This window comes from Empidonax traillii, unplaced genomic scaffold (genome assembly GCF_003031625.1).
Source record: "Empidonax traillii isolate 1590-97213 ecotype Southwest subspecies unplaced genomic scaffold, ASM303162v1 scaffold586:size682069, whole genome shotgun sequence".
Lineage (NCBI taxonomy): Eukaryota > Metazoa > Chordata > Aves > Passeriformes > Tyrannidae > Empidonax > Empidonax traillii.
Window position 1 is genome coordinate 26,008 of NW_020955779.1, and position 24,981 is coordinate 50,988.

Consider the following 24,981-nt stretch of genomic DNA (forward strand, 5'->3'; position numbering starts at 1 on the left):
ATCCCTCAGACAGCCCCGTCCATAAACGACTGCGGCTCTTCACCCCGCTGCTCCCTTGGGCCCTGTCACCGGTGCCCACTGTGGTTTATAAACTGTGCGTGCTCTGCGCTCCCGCTCGCACCGAACACCCCACGTCTCCCGAGGTTACAACCCCCGAGCAAACCCCGGGCCCGGGCAGCCGGGCGGGCTTTCGGCTCGTTCCTGCACCACTCTGGGGTTCCGTGTCGAAGCTGCAGGAGGGGGCAGTGGCCGTGGGGTGCAGCCGGCAGGCAGCCCCGGGATTTCGGTGACTCCCGCGGGCCGCGGTGGGTGAGCGGCACCCCCGGCCCTGCTCGAGCATTGCAGGGGGCGCGGGGCCACCACCGCAACCCCCGGACAGCGCCCACCCGGCTGGACGCGGCTCCGCGCACCGGGCGTCAGGGAGCGGCGGCTGCGTTGGAGGCGCCGTAGCCGGCCGCAGCCCTCGGGCAGGGCGCTGTCCCGCCTGCTCCCGCCCCCCGGCACCTGGCGGATCCGCGGCCCCGCCGGCGCCTCCCGGGAGCTGCCGCCGGGGACACCCCGCGGGCCGGGCCGGGCCGGGCCGGGGCGGGGCGCGTCCGTACCGGCGCTAAGATGGCGGCCAAGGGCTCGCACTCGCACGTGAAGCTGGAGGCGGAGATCGAGCGGTGCCGGGCGGAGGGGCTCTGGGGGCGGCTCTGGCTCCTCGCACAGCAGCTGCTGCCGGCGCGGCCCCCGCGCAAGGCGAAGGCGGCGAGGGGCGCGCAGGACGCGGGTAAGCGGCGGCGGGGGGCAGGCGGGGTGGCCGCCGGTACCGACCCGCCCGGGCGCGGGGCGGCGGCGGGGCCGGACGGTCGCTCCGTGCCGCCGCCCGGGCTCGGCAGCGCCGGCTCGGCAGGTTGGCGTGGGCGGGAGCTGCGGCTGCCCCGCAGCTCCCGGGGTTGCGGGAGCGGGCTGGGGAGCACTGAGGTGCGGGGTGTCGCCCGGTGTCCCGTGTCAGCGTCCCGGCTTCGCAGCGGGAGAGAAGGAGGGATGCCGGGGAGAGGCGGCGGGAGCCCAGGAAGCGGCGCTCGGGGAGATCCCATCGCGCTTCCTCTACGTGTCAGCGCTGCCGAGCCCGTCGGGCGGCGAGGAGCGGCTGTCGAGCGCTCGGGATGCCGGCGGTCAGCACCCGGCGCAGGTGGCGGCTGCCCCGCTCCGAGCCGGCCCTTGGTGCAACCAGCCCGCCTGGGCCACCCACCAAAACTTGCCCGGTTTGGAAATGTCCGTCTGCAGCTTCTCCATACGTGTTGTGCTCGTTCCCTCTTGCCCCCTGCCCAACCCTCTTCTGGATGCCCTTGTGTTACCTCCCTCCATTTCTGAAGGGCACCGCTTTATTTAAAAGGCTTGGGCTCGTCCAAGTACCCTTTCACATGTAGAACAGGTTTCATAAATAGCAAATGTTTTTATGTTTTGTTTTGCTTTTTTTTTTTATTTGTTACAGCACACTACTTTGCTGCTTTCTAAAAATGAAATCGCTAGCAATAAGTGAGGCAGCCTAACTTGGAAATATAAAAATCTGTGTCTGTGGTCAGCAAGTAAGTTGCCAAAAGGACCTGGTCCTACCCACGGCACTGGTACAAAGGGTTCTGCCGCTGAAGTCAGAGGAGCTACATCTCTGAATAAAACCCTTCTGTAGAGGAGTGTTTCTGGGATGTGGTCCTAGAGTTAATTGAAGCTTGCCAGGGGTGCCTTAAACTTCACAGGGGGAAGCATGGTGGGGGAGATGTTGGTAGCTTAAGATATGTTTATTTGTAAGGCTTTCCGAGTGGGTACATGATGCAGGATGAACCCTGTGCTGATAACCACAGGGCCAACCTTTGAACTTCAGTCGCATTTCAGCAGCGCTTCCCAGGTGCAGAGATCTCCCTGCAGTTTGGGGGCATTAATAGTTGAAGAGTTCATAGTAGTTTCTTCACTTGTAATTAAGAGGCATAACAACAGTATAATTGCTGTAAAAACAGGATTTGTTAATTTGCTGCTATGTCATCATAACTTGTTAGTTATGAAAGAGTAATGATTTGTTATTGCTGCAGAACTTTTCTTTCAGCAGGGGACTGGGTACAGTTTTGTGCTTCTAGAAACCATTGTCTGCTTGGATTAGGTTTTTTAAATAGTAGTATTTGCTTTGTGAGATTGTGTGTATTTATTTCTTAACTGTCTTACCTATTTCCTTGAGTTTAAGAGATTAACGACTGTATGAAAGGTCTTTAGTGTGTAGAAATTATTTCATGCAAGTTTAGAGTGGAATATACTTGCACATTTATGCTTTCCATTTTAGGTACCTATACTTTGTTTGTGCGAGTTAGTTGCAGACTTGCAAATGAGCAGGAAGAGCTATCGTTATAATTTATTATGCAGGCTACAACAACAAAAAAATCTAAACCACCACCATTCCCACACACAGAGTTGATTATTAATGCTGTATGTAGTGTATAAGTGGAAAGTGGGGATAAATTGTCCCGTGGCCTGAAAATATAGAAATAGGTACACTGTATTTTTTTCCTGCATTCTGGAATTTCAGACTTTGAGACATCGAGTATATATGAGATGTAGGGCTTGGCTCTTTCATATAGAAAGATCTTCTTACCCTGCTTGACCCAGTAGTCCACTGATTGAGGTACTACTTGTATGAATAAGTGAACTGCAGAACTGGGCCCATCATGCGAGAAATCACAAGTACTGTGACAGATGAAACTTTTTTCTTTTCAGCACGATTGCCATATTGCATGATGCTTCACACTGTATCCAGCGCTGCTACTTGTGTTTGAGTTTCTCTTCTGTAGAACTGTGAACAGGAATGGATTTTAATGTAGAAAGAACGTGGCACGTTAGTTGTGGCAGAGAATCAAGCCTTGTGTGTCTTTAGTGTCTAAATTGTCTTTTTTCTGTGAGCTTTGAGGTAAATTTGTTACTGTTCTGCAGTGAAATTCATAGCTTCCATGTAGGCCGAAGCATTCATTTCATGCTTGTGCATTTGTAAATCTAAAGCATGCACTGACATGTTTGCAAAGATTGGTCTTATACTTTTGAAAGTGAGTTTTGTGATGAAAATTCTGAACTGTTATATTAGTGGCAATGCAAGAATGAATGGTGCTACTAAAATGAAAGGATTCATTAGGGGAAAATCTTCAAGTTACCAGGAAGTGTAGTTTGATTTTTTTTTTTTCTTAGGAAACATACTGTTTCCAATAGACAGAAGTTAATGGAATTTTTTTGTCTGCCATTTCTTCCTTATCCCCTCATTTGAGTTGCTCTTTATGTCTCAAAGGTGCATTGGTTTTTTTTGTAATTCTGTTTATCATCAGCACTAAGCGATGTTTCTTGTTGGTTGGTGTGTGCTTTCAGAGGACCATGGGAGTATGCTGCTAGCGGAGGTTCTGCTGGAAGAATGTTTGAAGGAAAACTTTGCCAAACTGAAGGACTCCATTCCACTGACAGAGAAAAATGAACCAAAACTGAGTGAAGCTAAACAGTATCTGACCAATATCTTAAGCAGAGGAAAATTAAGAGTAAGTGGGCTCTGTCATCGCAATTCCTGCCAACTGGATGTTTCTTTCATGTGATTATTAGTCTGATACAGGGTGTGGTTATTGCCTGTTCATGTCCCTGTATGTACAGTGCTGTATTATAGGCATTACTAAGAGACTGCTAATTCCCCTTGGCAGTATCTTCTGTTGTGAGACTTGCTTTTTCATATGCAAGCAAATAGTGTGCTACAAGTACATATCCTGTTCTTTTTTTTTTTTTTTTTTCATTAGAAAGAAGCAGGATAAATATTTAGCATTTCTCTGGGGTGTTGGGCTGTGGCCACATAACATGACCTGCTGCTACTGCTGCTCTGAGAGAGTTGTGTATACCTAGTCTGCTCCAGATCAGAGAAAAATGTACTGCAAGTTGCTGTCAGGAATTTAGGGTTGTGTTGGGAGTCCAGGATTACAGCCTTGCACTACTTTCAGTCTCTGCCAGAGAAGTTATGCTTTTATTTTGTGGTCTAGGTTCATGGTTGATGGCTGCTTGTCAGCTCAATTGCAGAGCTTTAGGAGTGTTTTAATACTCTGCCTTGATGGCTGCTGCTGTTTTGGTGTCCTTGGATGCACAGTTTCATAACTGGGTTTAGAAGTAAATGAATTACAGGTCTGTTCTAGGCTTGTGTTACTTTTGGTTCAAAATTGACAGGCCAGTTAGTTTTGAAATGTGTATTATACTTGTTAATTTCCAAGGAGTCAAGTGTGCAGTCACTTTTCTGGAGGAGTTCCTTTTTCTTATCTTCTTGAAAGTCAACCTATTTAGAAGTAAAATGGAGAGAGTAAGGAAGGGGAGTCCGTCCAACCCTCTTTATAGTTTAACCCCATCAGCAGTCAGAACTACTGAATTCTTCCAGGTCTTCATGTTTAGTTTGGCTGCATGAATTGCCATTACTGTTTCTTTGTTGGTGGTGACTTAGCTGCTTGTGCAGCATTGACCTTGTGTTAAAAAATTGGGTATGAAGGCTTAAAAACCTTTTCATGCTTTCCAAAGGGTCTGAAGAGATGTATTTTACTGAGGTTTTTGTTAGATGTGTTTTTAGACCTTAAAGGAAACAAATCTTAGAAATAGCTGGTGTGCCTTCTGTTTTTCTACTGTTGCATGAAAATTCTTTGACAGCTTAAGAAAACTGGGGAGCTTTCTCACTGTTTAATTAAATGTACAGAGGAGAGGGGAGCACTTGCCTAAGAAGTCATGCCTTCTGCTTAGTTTAAAGGCAGGAGGTATTCTTTGTGTGTGTGTAGGTAGTTCTGACAATGCCAGCCTTTTATCTGATGTCCATCGATTCACCAGCCACAGATCAGGTCAGCATAAACCAAAGAGGTGGCTTGGAACTGAGTGTTTCTAAATGGAGCTCCAAAGTGGTTGCCTGACCTTTGTTGCCTGCTGCTATCGTGAGAACAGCCCTAAGATCTCTAGACACTTAATTCCTTCCTACTCTGGCGTGTGGAGCTAGCAGTTGTGAGAGGAAGGCATTCTGGATGTGCTTAATTTGTTCTGGAGTACCTCGTGTTTGCTGTCTGGTATTTTATCATGTAAACACTCTTTTTCTCTCCCTCCTCTGTTTCAGCCTAAGTATATGACTGAAGCTATGCTGATCCTAGGAAAGCTTCATTATGTGGAGGGATGCTACAGGGATGCCATCAGCATGTATGCAAAAGCAGGGATTGATGACCTCTCAACCAAAGATGAACCTCTGTATGTGCTGCGTTTGATAACTGAAGCCCTCGTTATTAAAGGTAAAGGACCGTGTATGTGTACTTGAAATACACTGATTTTAGGGTGAAGTTGAAGGTATTTCTCCAAGTGATTTGATTGGAGCAGAGTTGGGGCAAAGATGTGTGCTGTAGAAAATCCTACTGGGTATGGTCTGTGTAGTTTAAACTTAAAGGCATTATGGAGTTTTAGTCCATGGTTTTTAAACTTGGCTGGCTTGTAAAGAAAAGCTTGAAAATGGAAATTTTTTGATAACTCTTGGCCGTAAGTCAGCAACATGCTTTAGCTTGTGTGTCCATTTTGGGAAAATCTAAATCAAGCATTTGGCAGAATTGGGGCCTGGACTTTTATCTTAGAGTTCATTTACTTGTAAATTTCAGTGATTTATGTGAATTAAGCAAGGACAATGCCTCCAAGTTTTAAGCTCTGGACTAACAAAATATGTGCTTTCGAAGTAGGTAGTATATTTTTGCAATGCATGTCACACAGTATTAGACCTTATGTACAAACAGGAATCTCTCCTTCCCCTTGTAACTCTACAGACATTGCACTGTTTGAGAGATTCTAATAAAAACTACCGCTATGAGTAGTGAAATTACATTTCCTTTTTGAGTTGGGGAGAGGAGGACCCTAGTCAGTTTTTGACTTGGGGGGAGAAAAAGATCAGTAATCTTCTCCTTCATTTTCTTTCAGTTCCTTTATAAGTGTTGCTCAAGTACTGCTACCTATCTACTGCTTTCTACTCTTTTCAGCATGTCCACCAGCTAATTAGGTGAATGAGAACTCTGATGATCAGATACCTTCAACTGGTATGTAAAATAGTGAAACCAAATCAACCCAAAATACTGTTTGATTGGGCTGCTAGTATTACCGATGATAATTTGAGTGTTTCGTGATCTCACAGTGTCATTCTGCTTTTTTGAAACCCTGCTTATGCTGCTTTGCTTGCTTTGAGTTTTGTTTTCTGTGGTACTGATTGAATCTGCTTCAATAATGAGCTTTTGTGGAGCAGGACTAATTTACCTGTAATTCATGCTCACACTTGCATGGCGCAGAGGAGCCAGTAGCTGCCAGTGTGTTCTTAGCGGTGTATCTGAGAGCAGCTGCTGGTGCACTCCAGTGTGAAGCAGATGCACTGTCCTCACTGGGAACTGGAGAAGACCCTTGGTGGGGTGTGAGTGTAATGACAAGGGGTCTGTGGAAAATGATGGAATAACACTGTTCCTCTAAGACCTTTTGTATTGTAATGACTGCCTAATTTGCATATGAAGATGTGGAGATGTTTGCCTCAGAGCATCAGGCTGCACTATTTTTGGTTTTTTTCCCCATGTGGTTTTAGCATGGAATGTAAATACTGATTGCTCCTGTAAACTGTGTGGAGCCCCTGCCATTGAAGAGCAACTTCTGCTGTCATTGTTTCGCAGTCTTTATTCTTTCTCCATGATGATTATTTTCAGATTAGCCAGGAGAGCAAGGGTATAGTAAGTCACTCAGTATTCTACCAAAGCTTCTGGCAAGAAAAGTGCAGCAGAGTGGGGCTTGTCCAGCTGAGTTTAGAGAGGGCACTCACTGCTAGGATCACTGTTCCCTCATGCCGTTTGCTCCACCTCCTAGTTTTAAAGAAATAATCCCTTAAGATAGAATTTTGTACAGGTAGCTATGGCAATAGCGGTGTAGATTTAAATTTTTATTTTAAAATGTGTTTCTGGGCTACCTCTGCTGGGCAAGTGACAATATGGAGTTGAATTATTTGGAATTAATTTCTACTTTATTCTATAGATTTTCCTTATTCCCCTTTTTGATTTGATATCTTTCCAGAAATTATGTTGATCCGTACCGTATTATTGACTTTGGTTGAATTATCAGTTGCTTAAATCTTCTTTAAAGATGCTCTTGAATGTCACTGGTAGTAAAATTTTTGTAGGGGTCATGTAGACAAAAATCCAGAAAAGCTATAATCCTGTCTGTTTCAGGGCAGAAGTTAGGTTTCCTGCTTAATTTCTTATTCACATTTTCAGAAATGGGAGAAAGCAGTTGGTTTAATAGAATATTCCTATTCCTCCAGCATTAGTTGAACATCAGAACTTTTATCACCTCATAGTAGGAACTTGAAGCTACCTCGGTTTTGTGTAGTTTTACCTGTATGCAGAGTGGCAACATAGGTTCTCAAGCACTCGGGATTAGGCTGGAAAGGTCACAGAAGAAAGAAAAGTCAAATTAAAGGCTTATTTTTTTAATTCTTGCACTCCTTTAATGTTGGAAACGAACAAAAATGTGGTAAGAAAGATGTGGGATACCCTGGGAGAAGCTGCATAGATGAAGGCAGTGGTAGAAAGGGAATGTGAACAAGCAAAAATGAGTTTGCTTCTTTAGAGCACCTTCTAACCTCCACAGCACTGAAGCGTTGAACTGAATCTCTGGAGTCTTCCTCTGAAGGTCCAGAGTATGCCGTAAGTTCATATTACAGTAAGAAGCCATATGGACTTGCACCCTTGTGATTGGACTGCAGGTGCTGAACAGGGAGAAAGTTTCTTGCTTGCCTTGCTCAGCAGACTTCCACTCAGAGTATCAAGAAGTTAACAGTGAAGTTCTTTATAAATGTGGGGACTTGTGCAGTTGACAAGTCACAGGAAAAATGTCTGAGAGGGCAAGGCTCTTCCAGCTTTCAGCTGACTGCTGCTTCCTGTCCTAAATTCCCATATTGTGAGAAGTTGTGTAAGCATTGCGAGTGGAGCTGTGACAAGAGTTTGATTTTTCACTATGACTAATTTTACCATCTATGGTTAGTTAATAGGTAGTTGGTTCGTACTTGTCTCCTTCTTCCCCATCCTCCATGAAGTTAAATCCCTCCTTAAAACCTCTACTCAGTTCACAGTACTGCAGGTAACCTCTGATGCAAGCAACTCTCTGTGTTGCATAAACCAGTATTGAGTAAACAAACTTTGTTTCTAATTCACTTGGGATGTGTTGACTTTGTTACCTGGTGTTGTCCACTTGAAATAAGTGAGCAAAAAAGACTTCAGAACGACATGTGTAACTGTCAGAGCCCACTGGTTTCCCTCTGTCCCTGCTTTCTGCAGAAACCCTGCAGAGATCTCTCTATGTTCCAGCGAGTAAAGCTTCCTGGTAGGATAGGTCACTACCTAAGCCTTACAAAGGACAGTATAGCTCTAGCCAGGGTTTCAGCATACCTAAGTTCCAAGAAAGAGGTTTCTGTGATGTTGCAATGTTTGCTGTGTTGCCAGAGAGCATGACGAGACCTGTGTTAACTGAGTCAGGTGTTGCCAACCTGAGTGCTGGAGGCTCAGGCAGGGCTCATGTGACATGTGGGTCTTAGGTTTGTAATGATTGAGAAGGACTTTGCCTTATGGTCATGGATGTGTGGCATCAGAGCTATTGCATGGTGAGTCAGCCGAGAAGAGGCTGTGGACTAATTGGAGACGAATCCCTTGTAAATTTGTTTCTAAAAAGTTTCTAAAAGTTTCTGGTGGTTTGTTTTGGGGCTTTCTGTTTGTTTTGGTTTTTTTTTTTTTTTTTTTTTTTTTTTTTTTTTTTTTTTTTTTTTTTTTTTTTTTTTTTTTTTTTTTTTTTTTTTTTTTTTTTTTTTTTTTTTTTTTTTTTTTTTTTTTTTTTTTTTTTTTTTTTTTTTTTTTTTTTTTTTTTTTTTTTTTTTTATGTGTGTGTGTGTGTGTTTTTTTTTAATTTACCTTTAGAAAAGACATCCTTTGTATCAAAAGGCTGCAGTGTGAGCTTGGTCCTCTTAGGTCATCTTAGATCTTAGAAAAATACATATGGAAGAGAATGAGGTCATACTGCGTCTGTAAGAAGCCTTGATCATAACCTGTGTTTTATTTTAGCAACCCCAACCACAAGTCAGACATATGAGGAAATGGGACTGTGTTAGTGCAGTGTCTTGGAGTTATATATATTTTGTTCTTGAGCCCATTTTAGTCTTTTGCAGGTGTTTAAGATCTGTGATGTGACACTTAAAAAAACATAAGATCAAGAGATGACAAACTGCTGGATTGAGTTACTGCTGTTTAGAGCTCTCCTAAGAGCAGTGAAGGGTATTGCTGAAAGCAAAACCCTGAATCTACCTCGTGAAGGTTTTTCCTGAGTTTGAGAATAATAAACAGACTGGACCTGCTTCCAGGGTTCTGGGTTCAGTCCAGCTTTTTGTGGATTATTTTGTGTTTGTTCATTTTTTAGGACAAATTGCTGAACTTACATGAGTTCCTGCTTCTTTTGTGATTATATCTTTTAAAACTTCAATGACAATGAGGCTGGTATGCTTGGAAGTGTATTGTTCTGCTTTCACCCCATGTGAAATCTTTGTCTTGAGTTTGTAATACTGGAAGTGGTTGTTTGGAGGTTATGGTGGTGTTCTGGAAGGAAAATGGAGATATCACACAGAGATAATAAACAGAAAACCTGACCTTTTAGTCAGATGGTTTGAAAACTTCTTGCTAGGTTTTAATCATAGTTTTAAATTGATCAGCTGAAGCCTCAAAATTTGAGTAATCTGTTTTAAACTTTCTTTGTGATTGCGCTAATTGATTAGTTTCTTATTTTGTTGGCTTCCACTACTGTTAAAAATAGTAGGTTTGTATTCAGTAATTGTAAATTTGGTATTAAAGTTGTTCATTCTAGCTAATTAGAGGATTTATCACGCACTTGTTCATACACTTCATTGGAGTCTTTAATTTTGACATATGCTTGTGTGTCATTTATTTTTCTAATTTGATTTTCTACATGTTGATGAATTTCCTAGGTGAGATTTTTTTCAGCTGCATCTGTTTGGAAATTATAATAAAATGTACAGTTAAAGATAGCTTTATTGCTAAGCTATGTTTGGATAAATCTACTTTTCCCTCCTCACTGAAGAATTCGATTAAGAATCTTCTCAGTTTAGCAAATTAATAAAATTAACTTAGTATTTCTGATAAATGTTAAAGCTGATAGATTTCTTGTCATGGTGGCTTTGTTTAGTCTGTAGATTAAAATGGGAAAAAATAAGCTTTCCTATTTGGTTTTACTTAGTCAAAGCTTTGTTGGTTCATTTAACTAAATTAATGGAAAGAACTGAAAGGGAGAAAGACAGGTGGGTTTTTTTCCCTTGTTTTATTTTTTTCCTCTCTGGAAGAGAGCACCTCTATTGAAGTATTGAAATAGTATTTATTTCAGATCCTAAGCCACTAACTTTTCCAGTTGAGTTTTTTTACTAAATGCTCCTGATCCCATGGTGCAAGGATATATTCCATTCAAATAATATTAATAAGTTATTGTGTATTATCGGCTTAACTTAAACAGCCTTACTTTTAATTAGAGTTTCCAGTTAGCTTCTCTGAGATGAGACTTTTGTCCACTTAGTTTTTGATAAGTGAGATGGTAATAAACTGTGGAGTGTTCTGGAATACAGACTGTGTGCAATGATTCTGAATGCCAGCAGATTGAACAATTTCAAGTGCAGATAAACTGGGATTAGAAACAGTGTGTGGTTTTGCAGGGTCATGGTTTATTTCATAATCTTTTTTTGAAAGTGAATTTACATTTTTAACTTCTTTTTCCAGGAAGCATTTTTAATTCAGGCCATGTATTATAAACCTCTCAGACTCTTAACAGGCTCTTCCTGAGCCTACTTCTCGTTTCAGATGGCATAACGGTTTTCAAGATGTCTTCTCCTTTTTCCAGACAAGTGTTTGGAATATGGTTCTGCTTTTTGTATGCCAAAAAATCCCCTCCCGGTGGTTACGCCTACTCTTGCGCTTGGGATCTTTACTGCAGGCTCATTTTTAAGAGTTCTTGAAGTTGTTTAAAAAAAGCTTTACTCTAATACCTAAATAGAGATAGTGTGTGTTTATCTTCCTGTGTAAGAACTTACCTTGTTTTGTCAACTGAGACAAGTGTAGGAAGTGGATTAATGGGAGGTTGATGACATTTTTTTCATGTTCGTGTAAGTAATTTGCTTTATGATCTCTCTGGGCACTACTGGGGAGAAGTAAAAAAGTAAAAGCAGGTTGTAATTGCTTAAGTCAAGATAAAGGTGGTCCATTTCTATATTTTAGTTTAGGAGCCACATGACTGCAAAGAAAATACTCAGATCTGCTAGTGGTAACAAAAGAGGGAACCCAGATCTTCTTCCCCTCCTTCCATCACAACTGACACACCACCCCCAACCTCCTTAGAAGCTGAGTTTTCATCCTGCTTGCAGTGCTGTTACTGACTGACCAGAGGGCAATGTGCTATACTGTACCCCTTCAGTAGAAATGGGCAGTAGGTTGTGAAGTGCAGGGGAAAAAGTCCCGAGAGCCTGAATGCTCTCTCTGTCTCTCCCCATTAGTTTCAGTATCAAGTATGATGTCGTTTAGGCACTGTTGACATTATGGCATGTATACTTCAGGCTTTTACTTGAAAGTCTAAATGCTCTCTACCTTGATAATCCTGATTAAACCAGAAGGGTTGTTATCTTACCATGTTCTGACTTCCCAGGGGTCCCAAGTCACTACTGTTTGTAACCTGCCCACCAGTACTGGCTAACACTTTCCTAAAGACACCGCCAGTGTTCTTCATGGTCTTTAGGAAAGCTTGTTGATTGTGAAGATACAGAATTATATGGGGCATAAAGTTAATACGAGAAAAACATAGGTTTGGGTGATAGTCGAAGGAAAAGTTATTTAAAACTTTGATTTCACTTTTTTCATGCAAATATAAAGCTTTTCAGTGATAGTCGGCTTCATGAGGGTGATCAGCACTTGCCAGTGTGCAGCTGTGTTAACGTATGTGCTGCTTTTGAGATGTTATATTGGCTTGCACTAGTCTCTGTTCCTTAACTGCTGTTTCCTCTACTGGCAGCTACTTGGTGATGAAATTACTTCTGTCAGTAATTTCAGCTGCTGCTGTGACTAAGTAGAACTTAGTGGGACACAGTGGAAGAAAAAAAAATTGTTGATTTTTTTTTTTTTTTTTTAGAGGGTCAGACAGGGCAGGGCACAAATTCTTTTGTTGGTATCCTCTGATGACTACAAGGGGTTAAGATACAGTTTTCTGAACACTGAGATCTGTGGGGAGATGGGGTCCTTTAAAGAGCTTAAATAATAAAATCAGTTTTCTTGCCTGACCATTAGAAAAATTGAGTCCCAACCAAAAGGATGTGTGATGCAATAGGACATTAAATGTGAGTAACTCAGGGTAAGACATTTTGTTGGCAGAACTTGTTTTCATTTTTGCTTGGCAAAAGGTGTATTTTTTAAATGTTAATCCACATCAGAGAGAGAGAGGCTTTGTTCTATACCTGGTATGCACTTCAAAGTGCTAGTTTTCACAGTTCTGACAGCAAGACAGGAAGCATGCTGTTAATTCATGTTGGCATCAGAGTAGCTGTCTGATAGGCAAAATCCCCACTTTGTAGATATTGATGTCTTTATAAAAGGGCCTGGTTATCAGCATGTCTTATTTGGGGTTTCAGAATAGGAGTGTAAGAGTTTGGAGTTGCTCTTGTGACAGTGATGACTTTGAAAGTGTTGCATGTTGGTGAATTGTATACCTTGGTGCCATTGCTTTCCAGCTTGGCACCAAGCTGGAAGTGAAAGAGTTGGATGTGAAAGAGCTGCCAAGCCCAACCTTGATGTTCTTGGTGCTCTTAAGCTTTCCCATTGCGCTCCCTGTGCTCTTCTCTGCTGTTGGATTAGATATTTCATTTTTGGAAGTAGTTGGTTTAGCACAATCAAGTATGCACAAATTAGCATGGATGTGACTTTATAGACTTCTGAGGAGAGCTAGTTGCAGGCCACTAAATGCAGATTACTGAAATTTGGAAAGTGGAAAAAGGAAATAGCATATGATTACTTTTGTAGATGTGATTTGGTTTCCGTGATGGTAAAGTTTCATTATTTTTCTGCTCCTGTCTCCACAGAGTTGCAGGTGCTGGTTGCACACAACGCATAAAACCTTCTTCACCTTCTGCACTACAGTTTAGTTCTCTGAAACTGTGGGATTAGTGGTACCAGGAGGTACAAGAATATTTGCATATGCTTTTCTGAGGAAGTGGAACAGGGAATGTAGAGTGTTTGTAAGGTTACATGAGACAGCATGTAACTTCTACTTTCACTAGAAGAAAACAAGTACAAATGTACTCTCAGATGGCCTAAGCTAGAGGTAGCTTTTTGATGGCTATGGTGCCAGTGTCATGCTGGGGCTGTGTTGTGTAGCATGGTATGTGTCCAGTGGGAGAGTTCCATGTGCTGGTTTGCCCTGGAGTAAGCTTTGGATGTCTCTGACTGGCTTTTAAAGAGACGGGGCAACAAGCTTGTTAGTCCTCGCAGGCTCTGTCAGTTCTGATAACTTTAAGTAGAGTTGGCCTGAGTGCTTGATATGAATCGGCATAGTAAAACAAGAATTATCCGTCTTTTTTCTCTGTGCTGCTCCCAAAATACACATATAATCATAGAGTCATTTAGGTTGGAAAAGACCTCTAAGATCATAGAGTCCAGTCATTAACCCAGCACTGCTGAGTTAACCTCTAAACTGAACACAAGGGTCCAAAGCTGAACACAGGGGCCCAAAACTGTACAGAGGATTTGAGGAATAGCCTGACTCAGTGACTGACTGCAGCTGGAAAAGAACTTTCTTACTGGTGATGCTGCCTGACTGTGATGCAGATGAACTCGAGCTGAATGAATTCCAACACTTGGTCATCAGCACCATCTCTCTCCCTTGTGCCTCCTCCACTTTCCATTTTTCCTCTTCTGCTTCTTCCTGTTGTATTTAGACCAGGGAAAAAAATGTAATTTTTGTAGCATGCCCTGAAAGTTTATGGATTTGGATGGTGCTGACCAAGTCTTTAGATGTGGGACTGTAAGAGATTGCTGATGACCTCTATGTTTGCTGTGCCTTAGAGCATTGCTCCAGTAGAGGTGTCTTCATGTCTTCAGAGGTGGCCTCTTGTACCAGAACAATTAATATTTTATAGCAGTGGTCCCCGAAGTGTGTGACCCAGTGGGTGAGCATGATGATTCACTGAGGTGCAGAAGAAAAATATTGTAACTATTATTTTTTCTTAAAGCAAACAAAACCCCCATCACAAAAAAGAAAACCCAACACATTGGGTAAACCCAACAAGCTTTACTAATGTATTGTATTGACAACAGTGCCCTCTCACAGTCTGTATGTCAGAGGTTCCCGTGTCATGTAGATCCTCTGAAAATGTCTTGCAAAAGAGAAGGGTGTTCCACAGTGCAGAGGGACTCACAAGGCATCCTCACTTGTTCATTCACTTCCAGTTTATTGAAGTTCACCTGTGCCTAGTTAAGTGGATTTATGGATTACATTGTCGAGTTTTAATCAACCTAACCCTTATGAAATAGACAAGTAGCTTAAAAATTCCCTCAAAGAAACTGTGTATTTCAGGTAATGCTAGTAATGGGACCACAAGTAAACAGTAAGAAAATGGCAGAGCCTACGCTACTCTTACCGTGAGCTCTTTGATCAGGTAAAGACAATGACAGTCTAATTGGATGCAATCAGTGATATTTGAAGTCCAATCGTTCTCAATTCAGTACTTCTAAAAAATTCATTAAACTTAAATTTTTCGAAGCCTCTTTTGAGATTTCTTATGCAAAAGCAGAATATGAAAACCCACATACCACTGGGGAAGCACTTGTTTTTCGTGCTGTGGAAAAATGGCTGGAATAATACACAAAAAGCAATATGGCAGCAAACTAAAATGCATTCCTTTGAAAGACTCACAGAAGACATTACCAAAGACTTGAAAAAACAGGTATTAGAAGAAACTGTGCAGCGTGAGACTCTTGGTATGCAGTTGCATAGAAGTACAAGTGTTTCTAACATGTCTCAGCTTAAAGGAGTTTGCCAGATTCTGGTCTGATAATGAAATACACTGAGAACTATTTGACAGCACAGCGGGACCCAGAAGTGCACAAAGTGCTTTAAGATGTCATCAATGGGGTTAACTTTGTAAACACGAGACTTTAAAATAGAATTTTTACAATAATTCGTAATGAGATAGGGAGTGACCATGAAAATCTTTTGCACCACAGCAAAGCTCAGTGGTTGTTTCATGGAGAAGGGTTTAAATAGTTGTCAAACTTCAAGGTGAATTATGCCTTTTTTGCTTTTGCAAAAGGTCCAGTGTTCTGAATTTGCAGGCCTTTTTAGTGATGATGTGTGGTTGTCAGTAGCATGTTACCTAGCAGGTATTTTTAAAAAATAAACACATAAATATAACCAATGTGTGTACATAACTATATGTGCATGTTGTGTGTGCATGCTCAATAATTTTTTTCCTTGTATGGTATATGACCAAAAAGTTTGGAGACCAGTTTATTACAGGTTAAAGCTAAGGTTTAAAGACATGCTGTGAAGTTTAAGAGCTGCCAGCTGATACGCAGCGAGTCTGGATATGCTCTGAAAAATAAGTGTCTTTGGATTAAGACTGCTGATTTCTGCTGTGCATAAGATATGCAGTGTGATGCAGAGCCTACATGGCATTGATCAAGGGTAGGTGGCTGAGGTTGCATAGCAGGGCTGTGCTTGCTGCCTTTTGGCTTCACAGCCGCTCTGTCAAGATGCTGTCCTAGTTTTAGCAATCAGCTTTAGCTGTAATTACAAGTCTAACCAGATAGAGGTCTTAATTTGAAAATAATTAGAGTAAAATTGTTAGTATTGGTTTGTTGCATCTAGCAGGGAAGCTGGGAGTAGGGGTCTTGAGTTCTGCATGCAACTGAGCAGCTGTGCAGAAGTTACTGAAATTTTCAGCTTTGTTCCTAGCTAACGGACAGAAAGGTCTTCAGATAATTTTATTAGGGTTACTGGAATTTTCTGCCTTTCTGCCTCTGAGGCTTTTACATAAAAAATACCTCAAGATTATAACAGATTGCTGGGAATATACAACAATCCTATATAATAGGAAGCAGCAGTGAAAGAAGCATGTGCTGTTTTCTTGAAAAAACAAAACTTGTCCTTTCCTCCCCACCTTTCATGGGGTACTGTATGAATGAATGTGTTCAAAGCCAAGGGCTTCTAGGCCTTTCTTCCCCCTCTTCTTCTTTTGCATTGCAAATAAGCCCTGCTAAAAAAATCGTAGCTTGATTGCTGAGGAGATGAGTGTCAAGACCAGTTTGTGAATTATTTAAACTGCTGTGAATTGTGGCAGAAATAGTGTACAGTGCTGGGTCTTGCCTATGTCAACCTAATCTTGACTGCTGCTTTGGCTTATTGAGGTCCAAGCTATTTTGTTTTCCAAGACACTGTAATTAGGTAGCTTGGTTGAAGGCTGCACTCTGAAATTCAAACCTTACCTGATGGGGCAGGCTTGTTGTTAATACCATCTCTAGAATAGTTTGGTTGTGCTTTATAATTTTGGCTTTGAAAAGCGTTTAGCATTCTGCTGGACTTTTGATTAGTCAGCATGCTTGTGTATGTATTTGAAGAGCTAGTCTTAAAAATAGTCTTGTTTCAGTGCTAATTGATTTCCTGGAGCGACACTTGTGAAGGCCACATACTAGAAATATGAAGTGCACCCTCTGCCTGAGGACAGCGACCCAGAATGACCTGGCACTCACCAGAGTGAGAATGTGCACACAACCAGTCTCCTTGCAGCAGTTGCCATGCAGCATGTTCACGCGTGGCTTATCTCGAGACAAATGACTTAACCTTTCTGTAGCTGGAGTAAAACTCTTGCTTGCACTTAGCTTAGCATCCTGCTGGCTTTTGGCTAGGCTGGCCTGTCTGTGTGGTGCAGGAGCTTAGATGCTGTAACCTTGCTCTGCAGACTGGTGCTGGTGCTGTTGGCAGGGCTGTAAGTTCTATCCTAAGCTGTCTTTGGTTTCAGGTTGTCATAGATGTGTTCAACACGAGCATGGCGGTGGGACACAGCACAAGAGGTTGGCTTCATGCTCTTTGTGCTGTTGTGTTTCTTTGATCCCTTCTTCAGATTGCCGAGTAGCTCTCATGCTCCTTGGCTATGGGGTTTTAGGAGCTGCATGACTGTTGATCAAAGTTGTGTGCTGCTGCTGGCCCCAAATTCTTATACCTGTGAACCCACCGTTCCCCAGTGATTTTCATCTCATTTGTGTTGCTGAGAATCAGCTACCACGTGCCCATGTGCACATGGATGTTCCAGTTCTGGAAGGTATGATGTCTTCCCGTGGCAAGGACTGAGTGAGATGAAAGTGGAAAAAAAACTTCATAAAATTCCCCCTTTCAGATTTCCATAAATGAGAGCAGTGCATTTCAACTCTAGGAAGAAATTAGTTCAGTGATATGTCTTACAAACCCTATGGATTTGGGTTTCTTTCTGACATAAATGTGGCTTAGATCTGGGAGCAGAGAAGAAGGGGCAAAGATTACAGAAGGATGAAGAGCCAGAGATAAGTCTTTGGGAGAAGTAGAGGAGGTGAATGGAAACCTTATCTTTATGCAGGAAAGGAAAGCAGTGTTTCTATACATAGAAAGTTACTGCCTCAGAAGTGGGTAGAGTTTGTTCTTTTCAAAAAAGATAATCTGAGAACATGTGTCTTTTGAAATCTTGAGCTTGGGCCATATGCTATTAGAAATCTGTGTCTCCACTATATAAAAAATTACTAGGGTATGTATGTAATCTATATTTAAATTTGGACACCTCATTTATATGAGAAAAATCTTAGCATATGTAAGTTTTAAGCTGGTATTCTCTTACCACAACTGGTTGTGAAAAATACCGAAGTCCCTTTACCTTAACCAGCTACAAAGAAAGCATATGGCTTTATGCTTTACTTGGAAGCTAATTCTGCCTTAGCAGGAGCTTCACTTTTCTTGCTAAATCTAATGTGGAAGTAGCGTACACTTTCGTGGCTTTCTGACACTTTTTGGAAACTGAGTTGAATGAAAAATGTGTCTTGCAAAATTTTTTCTGTGCTGATATTCCCCAGTTATCACGGGGATGGAGAAGAGTGTGCTCAGCACTGGAGGGCTTGTCAACAGTCTTAACCAACTGCACCCTAGGCAAATCTGTAATTGCTGGGGCTTTGTATTGTGAGAACTGAATTGGTGGCTGCAGGGATAGGGAACTTATGTTGTTTTTCTTCTGGTTTTTCCCCTTGTGTGCTGGATTTGCTGTCTGCTTGCTTCAATTTTCCTTTTCATTGCATTTCTGTGGTAGGGAAGAATAGCCCTGTTTGGATTCTGTAGAATGTTTTATACTTGAATGACATCAGATCAGTGCATATGGTATTAGCAGAAAGAACCATGACTAATGCCACATCATGTGGGTCATATTTCTTTCTTAGCCCTTTACAAGTAGTTCAGTGTGGCATGGTATCTGTTTTAATACACTGTATATTGCTATATACTTACTGTGGCAAGAACCGTTTTAGAGGTGTTTGTTCCCCTGTCTCTGATCAGCCCCAGCTCTGTTTTTCTGACTGCATGGATGGGCATGTTCGTTGTCAGTACTTGATGCTGGCAAAGGCTGCTTGCTTTCCTCCCCTGTGTCAGAGCTTAGAGATAGTAACTCCTTGCAGTGGGCTGTACCATGTATGTAAATGGCTTTTTATCTGTTCTCTCTCTATGACATCTCCCACGATAAACACCCCCATACAGACTGTGCTAGGATGGCTCTTGCAGTTTGATTAAACGCTGCATGTGTATGAATGTCAGTGGATTATACTGGATTTTTTTTCAGGGCCCTCAGCCTCACTTTGCACTTAAGGGGATGGTGGCTCTGAAATGTACACTTCTTAAAATTTATTTTCAGTTAAGAGGAATGACTAGAAATTCAGAGGTGGATAAAACAGACAGATCTAAGAAGAATATTTGTAGGCTGTTTGTTCTAGCTGTAGCACTGGATACTTGTGGTTTGTTTTTTCTATAGAGGAAGTTAATGCCCTCTTTTGCACTTCATTCATTACATAGCAACAGGGTTGGGAAATAGTAGCACTGAAATAATAGGAAAACAACCCATGATATAAAGGCAGAGACTTCATAGATGGACTAGAGACAAAATCTGTTATAGCTGGATGCTGTGCAAGGTGTACGTCAGAAGAAAGGAGAGAAGACAGAATGGGCGTTAGTTAAAAGCAGCAAAATGATTGTCATCCCTGTCCCACGCACACTGTCAGTTTGAAGTAAATCCAGTCTTCCTGTTCTACTCTGGTCCAGATTTTCAGAGGTGAAAGGTACTAATGTGTTCCACCAAGATACAGGTTTTTGAGGGAACATGCCGCGTGCATCTGACTTGGAAGAGGGCAGAAGCAGGGAGCCACCTCCCGAGCTTGAACCAGTGAGGCATCTTCTCTTCCCAACCCACTGAACTAACTGCTCATGTCTGGCTCAAATGTAAGACATGAGATAGGGAAACTCCTAGCAGAGTAACCAAGGGGACAAAACAAATGTTGAACATTAGAAGTAAACAAAGCTAAGACTGCCTAGGAACTTCAGGCTCCTCCAGCATGAGTGCCTGTACTGTAAACGTGGCTGCCCATTGCTGCCTCACAGCAGTTTGTTGCCTGAAATGAGCAGTGCTGAGGTGCTGTGCCTCCTGGGACTGCAGGAGCCCAGGAAAGTCTGGCTCCAGGTATGCGTGGTTGCTCCTGATGTGGGGCAGAATCCTTTGCCACGTGTTGCAGCAGCTGAAACAGCTTCCTTGGAAAGGCTGTCTGGACAACTGAACTCTCTTCTTTTGTCACCTCTGTGGATCTGTGCCAGGAGCACATACTCCTTGTTTGTCGGTGGTGTTGGATCATGAAACAAGAAAGAGTTTTAGTAGTACAAAACCCAGGGTTTTTTCCTTTCTTTGGAAAAGAGGGTGATCTTGTGGTTAGGAGTCTCTTGCCAAGAGCTTGCTGTGTGTGTCCATGAGCAGTTTGCATGTGCTCAGATTTTCCAAGAGACGCCTCAGATTTTCCAGCTTTGTTTCAGTATCATTTTCCAGTTAGTTTTTTGTTGTTTTCCCTCCTCCATCTCAAAACTGCCCTTTATTGAAAGCTTCACTTGAGGTAGCAGATGCCTAGAAATTATCAGATTCAGTGCCAGGATTTCACTGAATTGAAGCACCCGAAATCTACAGCTGTCTTTGAAAATATAGACCTTCGTTTCTTTGTTCTCATTCCCACCAGAGATGACTGTATGTCCTCTCTTTATAAAATGTTTGAAAGGCACTGTAGGAGTGTGCAGTGGCACTGTGTGTTCTAGCAGCATGACAAAGATGCCCTGCATGCGTAGGAATTGTATTTTCCTTGGGGGTGTTGTCCTGAAAGTCATCAGAATGAGAGGGAAACTCACACATGGAAAAACTTTCCCGTCAGCTAGTAAATTAAGAATAATATGGCCATACTGCTGTTGTTCGGCTTCAGTTAAAGAAGGTGTTGCCATTTTGCAGGTATGTCACTGGAGCGCTCGACCAACTCAATTGCCTCACGTGCTCGACTGTGTGAAAGGGAGGAGGAAGTCATGGCTTGTTTTGAGAGAGCGTGTGTCATTGCCCAAGTGTACTTGCAGGAGCTTGAGAAGGTAAGAAGAAATGTGCTCGGAGTGTTGCCTGGTGGCCTGGGTGGAATTTTCAGGGGTTTGACAGCAAAAATGAAAAAATGATGGGGAAATGTCATGTGGTAAACAGTGATCATAGACAGTATGAGAACAAGCTGGAAGGAGTGAGATGTGTCAGTATAATCAGTTGCAGAACAGCAGTTTAGCTGCTTTACCTGTGGTAAAACAACAAATGCTTCATATATGCTCAGGTTGAATCTTGAAGTTTAGCTTGTACTAAGGAGGGACTACAAACTTGCATGGCAAGTGCTGACATTTACCTGCTGTATAAATGATACACAGTAGTGGATATTGAGATCCCTAACAAGATGAAAAAAACCTTTTTGGGTCAACCATAGCAGTTTAATTGCCAGTGCTTCACCTTATTCAAGTGAACCAGGAGGAATCTAGATCATTTAGAACCTACATCCCCCATCCCTGGAAGTGTTCAAGGCTAGGCTGGCTGTGGCTCTGATCAGCCTGGTTTTTAGAGAAAGGTGGGTTGGAGTGGCAGGGGGGTTGGATTTAGGTGATCTTTAAGATCCCTTTCAACCCAAACCATTCTGTGATTCTATGATTAGTAGCAAGTAACTGCTTAGTCAGTGGCTGGCCAGGATGCTGAGCAAGATGAGTACTGTGAGCCCTCCATGAAGACATGCAGGTAACATGAGCCACTGATTTGCTGGGTACATGCTTAGAGGTCTCTGACTGCAACTTTTTACCAAGCTGATTTTACAGGACATATCACGTACTTCCATGCCATTCCTTTGCCACATGTTATGCTTGACATCAGCTGTAGTGAGGGCAATGCGTGTTATCTGTTCTCTAACTTAAAGGCCTTTGGCTTTCTGACCAGGTATTTCTGCTCTTCCCATTAGCAAACGTGTTTCTGTTTCAGGTTTTGTTTTTAACTGCATTGAAACAAGAAAAAATTAGTTTAGTGTATGTATAAAGATTAATTAAAAAAGCCAGCTAACAAATTGTCTAGTCTTGTTTCTTTGCAGGAAAAAAATGAATAGCTTTTTTATTTCAAATTAAGTAGTGTCCTTCCATTGTTGGAAGGATGAGTTCCTGCCAACACTGGATGCTAAATTTTTTTACTGACAGCTTGGGTCTGCAAAGAAGTGAAACAGTTTGAAATGTAATTCATTCACTTAGAATCATAGAATCAAGAAGGTTGGAAAAGACCTGTGAGATTATCAAACCAGCCATTAATCTAGCACTACCATGGTTCACCTCTAAACATGTCCCCAGGTGTCATGACCATATGCCTTTTGAACACTTCCAGGGATGGGGATTCCACCAGTTCCCTGGAAGGCCTGTTCCAATGTCTAACCACTCTTTCAATGAAGAAATTTGTCCTAAAAACCAGTCTAAACCTCCCCTGGCACAACTAGAGGCCATTTCCTCTTATCCTGTCACTTGTTACTGGGAGGAGACCAATCTTGACGTCACTATAATCTCCTTTCATGTGATTGTCTTCTAGACATAGAGACAAGGGTGCAGGAGTACTGATAGATGCACTAAAAGTTCATAGTCCTTCTCCAGTCCTAGATGTAAAAGCCTGCTTTGGAGAGTTGACACAGGGCAACTTTCAGCAATGAAAGCTGCTTGTTACTAGGAAAGAAGCAAAATCAAGAAGGATTTGATAGGAGAAACAGGAAAGGGTAAGATTCTTCCATCAGTACTCCCAATGGCTTACTAACTCTTTACAAATATTTATGTTACATAAACCTGGATGTACCTACTCAAACATTGCATTAATATTTCTGGGCAAGATGCTGGATCTCTGTAGTTTGAGTAGTACTTCTGAAGCTGTGGGTGTTAATGTGTGGTTTTCTACTTAATAAAGGAAAGTAGTAAGTGATGGGCTTTCAAAACTCATATTGCATGAAGAATATTTTATGAAAGTCATTGTATAGTTTATTTTAAAATTGACTTCAAAAGGTTTTTGAATATTAAATGAAGGGAAGTTTTCAAGTAGTCTGAAAGGAATCTGATGGCAGAAGCTAATGTTTTATTGTTGTAGATGTCACTGGCTCATGAGGACCTGACTAGTTCAAACAGTTGTCTGTAATCCCAGATGTTTCTTTCCTCCCCTCACAGACCTTAAACAACACACATTCAAGGAGTGTGAAGGGCAGCAACATGACTTATTCCGAGTTTGAACTTTCCTACTTTCTGGAAGCAGCTCTACAGAGTGCCTACGTGACTCATTTAAAGAAGGGGTAGGTGGATGCAGATGTTAATAAAAATAATATTGCACGTTTTGTCTCAGAACAGATGAAGGCTTATTTTTTTCTTATATCTTCTGTTATGACTTTTTTGCTGCTGACTCACCTCAAGTTCCCTCAGTGTCCTTCCCTGTTCTCCTCCCTTAAGAGTTCTAAGCCTCTTTTTTCCAGACCCGCAGGTAGGGTGGAGTAGAACAATTTTCTTGTCTTGCCTCAGCTCTGCTCCCTGTGGAGATGAGGGGAGTTAGACCGTAAAGAGTGAGTGGAATTTACACGGCTGTGTGCTCTTAAAGTGTACAGCCACAGGGCCTGATTTAGAGTTCAGTGAAGTCTTAAGGTAGTTTCTTCCATTTATTTATGTGTTTGTTTAAGTTCTTAAATGACCCAATCAATGCCCCAAATCTATGTGGTTTTACTATTGAGAACACATGCAGGAACAATGTTGCTCTGTGGTATTTATTGTGCCTGTGAAATACAGCTCCCAGTGAACTTCAGAAGGGTGAGAGGAGTTGATATCTGCAAGCCTACAATGAATTTCACCTGTAGAAAACCTTCTCAAGAACAGCAGAAAAGACAGAGTAAATTGCCACTTCCAAAGGCCATCAGTGAGGGCACGCTGTTCCCTAAACCAGGCCATGCATTCAAAACATAATCAGTTCTGGTTATCTGATGGCAAAATTGCCATGTGGGAGAGTGTCTCTTCCACAAGTATAGTTGTGAGAGTCCATCCTTTCCTAGTCCTTTCCTTGCACTATAATATCCCATTTATTCTTAAGGAATTAGATACTGAATTTCTTACTGCAAACTATCTTTGCAAGTATTTAATTTTGGCTTTTTTTACCTGCTGAGTAAAATGGAGAAGAAAGCAAAAATGAGAAAAAATTGAAAGATTGAGAACTAGGAAAAACAAATCCAGCAAAAATCAATTTAAAATTTTCTGTAGAAAATTGATACCATTTTTTGATTCTGTTGGAGGAGGTTGCTTCTTATTTAGGGATTTTTTGCTATTTTTTTATCTCCCAAGGATTACTTCAAATACAATTGTGAATAGCCACTGTTTCTCATTCTCATTTCTCATTAAGAGCCTGCACATACAGTGAAGCTGTACCCTTAAATTGTCCATGAGAGGTGCCTTCAGGTAAGCCTTGTTTAACTTGAAGGTTTACAAAAGCTCAAAGCTCTGTGTTGTGAAGTGACCCCTTTAGTCACGCAAGTGCAAGTTTATGCATAAAGAAAGTATGGACTTAAAAAGCATAGTCTCAGTATCAGCCTGACAGCAAGGAATAGGTATGTGGTTTCCCCAGGTGAGCTGGGGGTTGACCAGCTGTGGCACAGCATGTGCTTTCCTAACCTTTTGTTGTTCTCATGGCAAACAAAAAGCTCGGGTCTTGCCAGTAAGCTCATTAACTATGTAAAAAAATAAAATCTCATTTAGAACATACGGCACTGATGTCCTCTAGGCACCTTTTGAATATCAAACTCACTCATGTTCGTTTTATTCAGCAACATTTTTAATTCAGTCTTCATCAGTGATGAGTTCAATATATCCAGTGGGATGTTTTAGCTACTACTGTGGCCCCTGCTTGCTCTGTTCCCATGTTATTTTAATGATAGCCTTAAAAAAACCCAACAATTTCCCCCCATAAAACCCTGAACAGAAACAACCCACAAAAAAACCTACAGGAAAACAATTTGAAGCAAAATACAGGTGTGAATTACGCAGGGCTTTGATTATAAGTTGAATTGCTGCAATAGCAGCAAAAATGTTCTCAGTAGCTGTCTCCTGATGAAAGAGCATCCCAGTCAGTGCAGTGGAGCTTCTGTGGCTGAGCTGGGAATGGAATCCCACGTGCTCCTCACCTCCTGTGGTGCAAGCGAGAAGCGCCAGCCAGGAATGGAAGGTTTGGAGGGATAAAAGGAGCCCAGTGGGACACCACAGCTTGTCTGT

The 24,981-nt window shown here is 42.0% G+C and overlaps 1 protein-coding gene across 3 annotated transcripts in view; it reads left to right on the forward strand.

Moving 5' to 3' along the window:
- Nucleotides 1-472: 472 nt before the first annotated feature.
- TTC7A (tetratricopeptide repeat domain 7A) overlaps nucleotides 473-24,981 on the forward strand; it is a 172,968-nt gene continuing 148,459 nt past the window's right edge. Inside the window, exons 1-5 of one of the 3 annotated variants that reach the window (XM_027898243.1) lie at nucleotides 473-772; nucleotides 3,385-3,548; nucleotides 5,135-5,303; nucleotides 20,654-20,784; nucleotides 22,906-23,027. In XM_027898243.1, coding sequence (XP_027754044.1) covers nucleotides 613-772; nucleotides 3,385-3,548; nucleotides 5,135-5,303; nucleotides 20,654-20,784; nucleotides 22,906-23,027 — 746 coding nt within the window. In that variant the 5' untranslated portion in view covers nucleotides 473-612. Of the gene's footprint in view, nucleotides 773-1,549; nucleotides 1,689-3,384; nucleotides 3,549-5,134; nucleotides 5,304-6,032; nucleotides 6,090-20,653; nucleotides 20,785-22,905; nucleotides 23,028-24,981 lie in introns of those variants that run through there. The other 2 variants (XM_027898244.1, XM_027898245.1) reach the window with 2 other exon arrangements.